At 36.2% G+C, this 11,668-nt stretch overlaps 1 protein-coding gene across 1 annotated transcript in view; it reads right to left on the bottom strand.

Moving 5' to 3' along the window:
- The window catches only part of LOC149199560 (ubiquitin-like domain-containing protein), a 42,022-nt gene extending 30,704 nt beyond the window's left edge, over positions 1–11,318 (bottom strand). The window contains exons 1-2 of the mRNA XM_089400616.1: positions 10,641–11,318; positions 10,341–10,544 (exon numbers count right to left, since the gene is read on the bottom strand). Of these exons, the coding sequence (XP_089256742.1) occupies positions 10,341–10,544; positions 10,641–11,318 (882 nt within the window). The remainder of the gene's footprint in view (positions 1–10,340; positions 10,545–10,640) is intronic.
- Positions 11,319–11,668: the final 350 nt, after the last annotated feature.

The following is an 11,668-nucleotide window of genomic DNA, read 5'->3' on the forward strand; positions in this document are numbered from 1 at the left end:
AACCACTTACAATTATTAATATGGGCTTTATTGACTCTTTAACTAACTATAACTATGACTCAACCTTATTACATAAATAAGGGGGTTAGAGTTGGACCCTAACAACGATATACCAAGGAAAAATGGAATACCTTAGCACCTAAAGTGTTGTGAAGATGCCAAGTGGGAATATTTTAGAGGCTGGAGATTTCAGAGCTTCTCCATAATTGAATAAAGAGGAAGTACCGATACAGGGAGCTCCGATGTGGCAGTGCTTGGTTGTAGAAGCTAGAGAAACAAAGGAACAGTGCTGGAATACAGTGTTAGGTCCCTATACTACTAGTGTAACCCATTATTGTTATTAGTAAAACCCTCTTATTATACTGTTGTGCCCATGTAGTCCCCATATTGTTATTATTGTGCCCCATAGAAGCCCACTATTGTTATTATTGTGCCCTTATTATTATTGTTATGTCGGCTCTGATTATATTACAACCCCTTAGACTCCTATATATAGAAAGGAGGTCTTGTCATTTGTATGATCCAAGAATTGTTCATTTGTGTAATGTAAAGGAGGCTTCCCCCTCGAAGAGGCTAAATTCTAAGGCATTGATCTATCTTTCTTATCTTTTTGTGTTGTAGCTCTGATACCACTTGTTATAGCTCTGATACCACTTGTTATAGATCTGGTAGCTCTTGTTATAGCTCCAATTCTACTTGTTGTAGCTCTGATACCACTTGTTATAGCTCTGATACCACTTGTTGTAGCTCTAACCCAGAAATATTATAGATCTGATATAAAAATATAAGACAATGCAAATAAACCCAGAAATAATATGAAATGATTATTTATTGATATCAAACCTGTAAGGTAGGGCAACATTCACTCCTTAAGGAATGAGAGCACTTCAAAAGCCATATGCATATTCATACAATAATCCTTGACTATCCCCTGACTATAACAAGTGGTACCAGAGCACTTTCTTGGGCACAAGGGGAGATTTTTTGCAGGATTTCGGGGGCAGCGAGTTTGCAGATCATATCTGTACGTTTTGGTGAAAGATCTGCAAAATATAATTGTAGATCTATATTCTTTGTGAAAAAATAGCCGATTTCAAAAAAAAAATCGGTTGAATCGGAGTCCGAATGAAGGAGATATCGCTGATCTAAAAATCAGTGGGGTTGTAGACAATTTTTCAGGGCAGCGAGTTGGCGGCGCAGATTTGGACGTCCTGGTGCAAGATTTGCAAAATCTAATTGTAGATCTGGATTCTTTGTGAAAAAATACCCAAATTCAAAAAAAAATCAGTTGAATCGGAGTCCGGATGAGGGAGATATCGCTTATTTAAAATCAACTCTTTTTTGCAGAAATTTTGGTGACGGCGGGAGAGTTGCAGCACAGATCTAAAATTCCAAGTGCCTGGATCAAGATTTCTACCACATGGGTAGATGCAAAATGATTGTTCCATTTCTAAAAACAGGTTATAATAGGGATTCTGAGCAATATTGACGGAATTGTGACCATTTCAAATTTTTGCCAATATTTTTTGTGATGGCAGGCCTAGATCGGGCTTTGAGGGACTTGTATAAATTTGATGGCTCTCATCCAGCTAGATGGCTAGCACAAATGGAGAAATATTTGGATCACGTCTATGATAATGAGACTCAGCTTATGGTGGGAAGCATGTACTTGGACAATGAAAGACGACAATGGTGGCAAGAGCATCAACGTTCCAATGGAAGGTTTTTGACTTGGGATGCCTTCAAAAAAGCTCTTATAGAGCACTTTGACCGTAAATATAATCTTGTGGATAAGCTCAAACAGACAGACACACAGCCTAGCAAAGATTTTATTTTTACAGGAAAGAAGGAAACCAAGGAACCAAAAGGGTTATTTTTTGCTGGTATCTCTGTATTGCAGGTTCATGGATTGATTCAGAAAGAGAAAATCATTGTGTCTATAAATCCGAGTTGCAAGAAAAATATCATAAATGTCAACTTGGCAAAAAAATTTGAAGTTCCAGCAAAACAAATTGAAAATACACAGGTTGACGATGAGGATGTTCAAATTTATAAGGATTTAAAGCTTTCTATGGATAAGTATGTGTTGCATGGTGATTTTTATACTTCAAAGATGGATGATATGGATGTTGTTTTGGGATATCCTTGGATGGAATCTCCGGGTAATATCAATATTAATGTGCAGAATAAATTCCTGAAGCTCTGGTATAAAAAGAAGAAAATTACATTACAGGATATTTCCATCAATAAATAGGTAGAGGCTGAAGCAGAAGATGTTTCAGGGACTGACATATCATATGATGAGCCTTTAATGATCAACATTCAAACACAAACAGAGGCTGAAGCAGAAAAGGTTACAGGTACATCAGATGAGGGCTTAGTGGTTGAAGTCATATTGGAAAAGAAGACACCACAACAGGTTGAATTAAAGAAAAAACCATCGTGGGTTTAAACTTCAACATATCATCACCCACATCACCCCGCAAGATAACCATCAAGATGGCAACCAATTAGCCACACGGACAACAACCCTTGCAGGACAGATAGAGAGGAGCGAAGATCCACCTACCACACATCAACACAGAAGAGCTACCACAGTCAACTTCCATCTCAAGCGAGCGAGACACCAGTGAGACTGCGGGTTCACCTTTCTCTTGGATGGCTAGATGCACGTGCATGGTACCAGTGGAATAATCTTTTGAGTAGATCTTATTATTTGTGTTCTTCCCATGTTTTGGGGACGAAACATGCTTACGGGGGTGGAATGTTATATACCTAGGGGGGATAATATGGGGTACCAAGGGAGGTACCCAAGGTAATAATGTGATAATGGGATGGGCCATAGTAATAAATAAGGTGGTTAACCCATATCATGTAAGGGACCACAAGTAGTTAGTAATAATGTAATGGGCCCATGGTATTAGTTGATGGTATAAGGGAACCATGGTAATGACCCATGGTATTGTATGTATGAGGCCTATATAGAGGATAGAGATTCCATGTCAAGGGATAGTCAATGATTATTGTATGAACAGGCATATGGCTTGTGGAGTGCTATCCTTCCTTAAGGAGTGAATGTATGGTGTTGCCCTACCTTAAGGGTTTGATATCAATAAATAATCATTTCATATTATTTCTGGGTTTATTTGCATTGTCTTATATTTTTATATCAGATCTATAATATTTCTAGGTTAGAGCTACAAGTGGTATCAGAGCTATAACATTTTGTGAGCTAGTTTCATAATATTTGGTATCAGAGCTTTGGATTCTAGGGTTTTGCTGCTCCAAACAGGTCATTGTGGTATTTTCACTATAATTTTTTATTTTTTTTTCTGCGATGTTTCAGAAGCTAACAAAAAAATCCATTTCATAAGAGACCTTGCGGAAGTGCACGTCCAAATTTCATATCTTGTCGTGCTACATTTTTAGAGATATGATATGAGGAAGTTAGGGTTTTTGCAAGCTCCAAAATTTCATCTAAAACAGGTCATCATGGTATTTTCGCTATAACCTTTTCACTACAAAGTTCCAGAAGCTAAAGAAAAAACCCATTTGAGAAGAAATCATTCTAAATATTGGGTTTGAATTTCAGATCTTGTGTCACTATATTTTCGGATATATGATCTAAGGAATTTAGGGTGTTTGCAGACTCTTGAATTACATACTAAATTGGTGACCTTGGGAAAATTGTCATAACTTTCTCTTTAAACAACAAATTGATATTTAGTAAGAAGTTACGAAAAGAAGATGGACTGTAGTTTTCTGTGCATAGTTTTCAGATCCGAAGGTCGAAACAGTGACACGTGGCACATTGTACAAGGTCGCTCTACTGAAACATTATATAATCAGGTCATCTTAGGAGATTGAGCATAAATCTTTCTTGGAGAATCAAATTCTGATAAGACTTGTGGGGTTAGAAAGATGACTCAGAGGGCTGTTGCAGGAGACAAGTTCAAAACTTTGATATTTGAAAGTACAGAGTTACATTCATTTCAAGATCGAGCTCTTGAAATAAAGAAAAGGCGATATGAGAAAGTTTGATGGAAAGGATCCAGTAAATTGGATACTACAGATGGAGCAATATTTTGATCTACATGGTGTACCACTGTTACAAAAGGTATGTATTGTATCTTCATATTTAGAACCAGACCATTTTTTATGGTATAAAGGGCTTTGCTCTCATAAACAACTTGTTATGTGGTAAATTTTCATGGAGGAAATGATAGCACATTATGAGGATAAAAAGAGAAACACCTTCTTTAGAGAAACACCACAACAATTGGAAGAAAAAAGAGAAAAATGGCTTTGTTACAAAGTGGAAAGAAAAATTATGGCAACAAGGAAGTCTACCCCTCACAACTATAAAGATGGAAGTGTTGTTTCTCCTAGCCTTCCACAACCTACAAGGGTTACACCACAACAATCGGAAGAAAAAAGAGAAAAAGGGTTTTGTTACAATTGTGATAACAAATAAATTAAAGGTGATAAGTGTGCTGAGAAGAAATTATTTTACATTGATTGTGGAGAGGAGGAAGAAAAGGATCAAGGAATGTCAAAAGAAGAGTATATATACCAGGAACCAACCCCAGAGAAAGAAGAAATGAATCCGACCATATCTTGTAAAACATTGGAAAGAATTACCACTCCTAAAACTCTCAAGATAGAAGGACATATCAAGAAGAAAAAGGTTCAAGAAGTGAAAGATCACATCGAGAAAGAAGAAATGAATCTGACCATATCTTGTAATTCATTGGACGGAATTACCACTCTTCAAACTATCAATATAGAAGGACATATCAAGAAGAAAAATGTTCAAGAATTGAAAGATCACATCGAGTCTCAAGAAATTAATCCGACCATATCTTGTAATGCATTAGAAGAAATTACCACTCCTCAAACTGTCAAGATAGAATGACATATCAAGAAGAAAAAGGTAAGGGTGTTGATTGATTTGGGTAGTACCCATAATTTTATTGATTGTAAGATAGCCAAGGAATTGAATTGCTTCCTATATCCAGCACCAAAGTGTCAAGTGATGGTTGCAAGTGGAGGAACCATAAATTGCTCTAGAAAGTGCCATAATATCAAGCTATCCATGGGAGAATATGCATTGAATATCCCAATGCTTTCCATTCCAATGGGTGGTGTTGATGTTTTATTAGGAGTCCAATGGTTACAATCTTTATGTACGATAGCTTTTAATTTTCAAGAACTTTTCTTGAAATTTTTTTGGGAAGGAAAGGAAGTTGAATTGAGGGGTATCAAAGGAAAACCTGGAAAGATAATCAAATCTAACATCATGATCAAGCTCCTAAATAAAGAACAATGGGGTGTAATTGCACAATTATGTTCACTAGAGGATCTCACATTGAAATCATGTATTTCTCCAGATCTCCAAAACATTTTGGAAAATCATTCCAAGGTATTTGAGACTCCCAAAAGCCTCCCACCTATTCGTGATCATGATCATGATATTCATTTTATTCCACGAAGTGTTCCTCCAAACATCAGGCCTTACATATATCCATATGCCCAAAGGAGTGGGAACTCATTCAAAAGTTGTAGAAGATCCCAGTTCAAATAGTATTGCGAGAACTTGAAAAGGAAGGAAAAATCATATTGGAACCTAAAGTAGTCACAGAACCGAGAAATCGAAAGCTATGAAATATATCAATTTCAGAATATATCATCTAGTGGAAGAACTTACCCACTGAAGATTCCACATAGGAGGACAAGAATTTATACAGAAGCAAAAAGAACTACTCAAGCGTTGAGGAAAACACTTTTTGAAGGAGAGGGGCATGTTAGGTCCCTATACTACTAGAGTAACCCATTATTGTTATTAGTACAACCCTCTTATTATATTGTTGTGCCCATGTAGTCCCCATATTGTTATTATTGTGCCCCATAGAAGCCCACTATTCTTATTATTGTGCCCTTCCATTATTATTGTTATGTCGGCTCTGATTATATTATGACCCCCTAGACTCCTATATATAGAAAAGAGGTCTTGTCATTTGTATGATCCAAGAATTGTTCATTTTTGTAATGTAAAAGAGGTTTCCCCCTCGAAGAGGCTGAATTCTAAGGCATTGATCTATCTTTTCTATCTTTTTGTGAGCTGGTTTCATAACATACAGGGAGATAAGCCCCCAACAGGTCCTAGAGGGCTTAGCACGTAAAAGCTATGTTGTTGGTAATGGCATTCTGTCCCATGGTGAAAAAAAAGAAGAGGCTAACCAAGAGGGGCTAAGAATATTGAAATATCTCATTTCATAACAACAAAATAATAAGAAGTTACAATGTATGGGGAGCCCCGAAATTGAAGCATGGTGGGATATGAAGTCACTAGCCATAGGCAGCGATCCTATGGAGGGTAAACAAGAAAAGGGGCTAAGCAAGAAGGAGCTAAAGTCACTTCAAAATATTGTAATATTGTAACATTGTTTTAATAAGAGTTATGATGAGTGGAGCTCCGATAGTGTAGAATTAAGTGTATGCAGATGGAGAGTCAGGAATTGAATAAACGAGTGCAAGAGAGTTGGTCGCATAAGTAATGGCGACTGCAGAGATTATTTTGCGAAGACAAAGAGGACCATGTTTTTGCAGGGAAGAGTGTTGGGCCTCCCTTAAGCTGAGAAAGCTACCTTTGATTTTCCCATGCACGCCTCAGTGTATTAAATGAAGGAAAAAGAATCCATCCTGAGGTACAATCAATTTTAGTGAGCCATGAATAAGCATGGGAGCCTTGGATGAAGTGTTAGTTGTATTGAGATTAAATTCTCAGCATGAAGAATCACACAGAGAGTTGGTGAAGCGCTCAAGACCCAATACTCTGATTTTAATGAGGCAATAGTGGCATAGTCAGATGCAACAGTAGAATGGAGAGACATGTTGAGGTACACTTAAGTAGTGTGGATATAGGACAAACAATGTAAACTTTGAATGGGAACTATAAACTCAAAATGGGAACTCTGGTCTAAAAACCCCGTAAAAACATAAAAAACAGTGCTAAAAATGAAAAGTGTTGATGCTGGAATAACACCTTTTTTTTTCTAGGGTAAATTTTCAACGTGTTTTAAAAATGGCAGTGAAAACCAATTTTTTGTGCAAAAATTGTCCAAAAAACACCCTCAAAATGAAAAGTGTTGATGTTCGAATAACACTTTTTTTTTCAATGGTAAATTTTGTGTAAAAAACACCCTCAAAACAAAAAGTGTTGATGTTGGGATAACACTTTTTTTTCAAGGGTAAAATTTCAACATTTCGAAATAATGGCATAAAATATTTTATCATGACCCTAAAAAACATTAAAATTTCAAAAGAATAATGAAAACATAAAATAAAATTAAAAATTAAAAAATTAAAACAATGAAAAAACACAAAACAAAAAAAAAGTTAAAAAAAAATAACAAAACATAAATTAAAATATATACTAAAAACAAAACATAAAATAAAAGAAAAAAATCAAATATATAAAAAAAGACTATATATATATATATATATAAATGCAAAAAAAAATAAAAATTAACCTATAGAAGATAAGAATTAAAAAACTAAAAAAAGCTTAAAAATTATAAACAAGTAAATAGTAAGAAAAACATATTTAAAAAGAAAATTGAAAAAAATAAAATAAAATTACCTTGTAAACCATAAAAAAAATTTCTAGTTGTTTTATTTTTATTTTTTTAAATGTTGATTACTATATATATATATATATATATATATATATATATATATAAGACAAAAAAATGTTAAAAAAAATTTATCTCATAAACCATAAAAGAATTTGGAAAAAAAATAAAAAAAAAAATATTTAAAAATATATATAAAATTAAGTGAGTGAAAATAGAAAAAATTAAAACAAAAAATTAAAAAAACTAATAAAATTAATATAAAAAACATTTAAAAGTAAATTAAAAAAGCAAAAATAAACTCAAATTATAAAAAAAACACAAAAATATGAAAATTATCTATATATATATATATATATATATATATCTCTTTTCAAAAAAAAAAACATTTAAAGTTTAAAAAATATGTATTTTTTTATTTTTTGACTAGTGGAATTGGCAACGGCGATAGTATCGTACTCGCGTTACACGAGGTTGAATCCCACCGGCTGCCACTATAACCGTTAGGAGGAACCGCACAGCCGGCAAGCGCGACCCTTGGGTAAGATGAGACTTGAACTCGTAACCTGCATAGCGACACGAACGACTTAATAGACCGTCCGTTGGCCATGAGACCAAACCCCTGTGAGCGTATTTTTGATTTTTTAATAATGATAATAAAAAAAAATTAGTAAGCCCTAGCTCTTTTATTTAAAAGGAAAAAAATTAACAATTTTTTTTAAACAATTTTTTCTTTTAGTTTAAAAAGAAAAATTTTAATTATTTTTTTAAACATTTTTTTTTTAATTAAAAAAATAAAATTAACGATTTTTTTTAAACTGTTTTTTTTAATTAAAAAAAATTATTTTTTAAACAATTTTTTTTTATTAAAAAGAAAAAATTACCCCGCTCCGCCCGTGGTGGTGCGGCCCTGGGCGGAGGGTCTACATGCAGACCCCTCCGTCCAGGGTTGTGCCACCACGGGCAGTTGAGGGGCATAGAGGCAATTCGGGGATTTGTCTCTCGGCCAACCGTGGTGCCACCACAGGCGACGGGGGGGCAAAGAGGCAATTCCACGTGGACCCTCCGCCCAGGGCTGCACCACCATGGGGGGCTGGGCGGCGCGGGGTAATTATTTTTTTTTAAATCAAAAAATTTGTTTCAAAAAAATAATTAATATTTTTTTTTATTAAAAAAAATTATTTTAAAAAAGTTGTTAATTTGTTAAAAAAATTGTTTAAAAAAATAATTCAATTTTTTTTAAATAAAAAAATAATTGTTATTTTTTTTAAATAAAAAAAAATTGTTTAAAAAAATGTAAAATTTAAATTTTTTTTTGTCTTTAAATAAAAGAGCTAGGGCTTAGTAATTTAAAAAAACTAAAAATAAAAAATACATATTATTTTTTTTCCAGTGGAAAAAACGGTAACTTTTTATTAAGAAAAATGAAAAGTTACACTAGCAGATGCATTGAGGCATTTCCATAATCTGCCCATTGGGCTCGAGTGCTTCCGCACCCCACGCAACGTTAAAGAACTAACGTGCAGATTGAAGAGAAAAAAGAGAAAAAAGAGGGCAAGAAAAACTGAGTTTAAACTTTACACATCAAGTTTTTCTTCCCTTTTTCTTTTCGACCTTGCGCCATTCTCCTTGGGTGGGCTCGATCGAAGCTATAACTAACTGGGTTTCTGCTTTCTGAGAACCCCCTTCCTTGTCTGAATCTGAAGTATCTGACTGATGGTGCCGTTTGATCCCTCCCATACTTTGTTCCTCGTTTGCCTTTTCTACCTGATTTGGATGAAGCTGTGAGACCTTATTGTCTACTGTGGTTTCCTTCTGGGTCTCCTTTTCTTGAGATGATTCAGCATTCTCTTCAGGGGAATCTTCTTCTTCTGCTTCTGATTCTTCACCTTCTGCATTAGGGGGAGAAAATTGCCATCCTTTCCTCTGCTTCCCTTTCTGCTTTCTTTTGTCGTTTGCTTTCTTGGCTTCTGGGCATGTGCTTTGCAGATGTCCTGTTTGCCTGCAAAGCCTACATCTGAAAGCTGTGTTTTCGTAGTCTAGTGCTTGCAGCCAATTTTGTTGTTTGTAGATCAGCCTTATATTGTCTGGCAGCCCCTTGCTTAAATCTACTTCCACACAAATGCGTGCGAAAGTGTAGACCCTTTCATCAATCCTTTCCAGATCTGTTTTGATGTATTTTCCTATGTTGTTCCCTATTCCTTCCAAGACTTGTTCACTCCAGAAATGGAGGGGAAGGTTGTATAAACGGACCCAGACCGGTACTTTGGATACAGTCATTTTATTTGGGTCGAAATCTGGAAACCATGGAGTCATGAACAGTCCCGACGTTCCCCAGAACCAGGGTCCAGCACTGATGATTGTATCCCTGACTTCCCTGGATGCAAATCTGACGATGAAAAACCCCTTAGAGCATAGATGTATATCACATTCCATGGTCCAACTGGTGAAAATCCAGTGAAATAGGTCCAGAGGTTTTGGCCAAAAACTGTTGAAACGGCATATTAGGGCCTGCGTTTCATAGTCCTTTACGAAATCATCGATCCCTGAAGAGTCAAAGTTAAGGGCTGGAGTTTCCCCTAGCTGATCTACTATATATGGCCTGGGTATATATCCGCCTTGTTCTGGAGAAGACCCTGAATCTCTGTTGCCTTGAAGAATGTTTTTGTAGGAAGAAAACCCTTTGGTTTGATGCTGAGGTGCTACCTTCTTCCCCTTTTCTCCTCCTGAGAAGCTTGTCTGTCCCTGATGCATAGCCCCTCCTCTCAGCCTGAAGTTTAAAACAATAGTTTCTTCTGGACTAATCTCATAACTTCCCAAAGATCTATTATCCTGGAGAGACCACCTGCCTCTGACCAAATGTTGAAACTGAACAGGATATCCGGTCATTGCCCAGATTTGCTGTTTCAGCTGCATGATAGTGCTTCCTGTATGTACCCACACTAAACAGGTTTTCCCCTCTGGGGTTTTAATAAAAATCTGAAAATGAAAATGATTTGTTGTTACCTGAGGGCTGGGTTTTCGCTGAGTTCCTGGTCTGCCTGACCTGATGTCACTGCTGATTAGCAAGTGCTCTGACTGTAGACTGTCTTCCAGATCTAACCTCTTGTTGAACCTTTCTGCCCTTTGCATTTCAAGATCTGCTTCCCCTCCGCTCAGCCGATGCACCATTCCACCGATCTGCTGCCTGGGACTGGACAGATCGGTTAGATCCATCCCGGATCTGCAAGATTTGGCCCAAACCGTTATGTGAGGGGGCAGATCTGCCACATGCAGGCCCCCTTCTTTGATTGCATTGACCAAATCAGTGTGAAAAACTACAGATTTCTTCTCAGCGTTCACGCGGCGAAGCCACCTTCCACTCAAGTCGCGGCAAGCATCAAGATTGCTGGTCTTCTTCTGGCCGATCTTGGTGACGGCGCCCCTCATAGGATAGCCGAAACCCCCTTTGCCCCCTCTTAGGCGGAAAAGGAGATGGACTTGTGTATACAGGCCGTCGCAGCCAGCAACCAGAAGGCCATCATCGGTGATCTGGCGGGTGCCCGATACGAGCCTCTGAAACTGCGGAGGGATTTTAATCAGATCGAAACGCCCATTCTTCAGATTCCAGATCGCAAGGTGGGATGCAGACACCTGCAGGCCTTTTGATCTGCCATCCAAACCCTTGTCTAAGATTTGATACATGACGGTGGGTGGTCTCAAGTTCGAACCCTGGGAAATCCTTTCGCTCCGCGCCGACGAGCTAGCCCAGAACTTGATCTCGGGGGAAACCTCCCTTCAAAAATACATATTATTTTTAAACTTTAGTTTCTCTATTTTGAAAAAATATATATATTTTTAAAATTTTCATATTTTTTTTTGTTTTTTTGTTTTTGTTTTTTGTTTTTGTTTTTTGTTTTTTATTTGTTTTTTTTTTTTTAATTTATTTTAGTTATTTTAGTTTTTTTTAAATGTTTTTAATATTAATTTTACTAGTTTAATAATTTTCTTTTTGTTAATTTTCTATTTTTTAATCTAGTTTGTTTTTATTTTCT

The sequence above is a fragment of the Pinus tabuliformis genome, chromosome 2_1, assembly GCF_031772625.1.
Source record: "Pinus tabuliformis cultivar Carrire ecotype Pingquan chromosome 2_1, CPIR1, whole genome shotgun sequence".
Taxonomy (NCBI): domain Eukaryota; kingdom Viridiplantae; phylum Streptophyta; class Pinopsida; order Pinales; family Pinaceae; genus Pinus; species Pinus tabuliformis.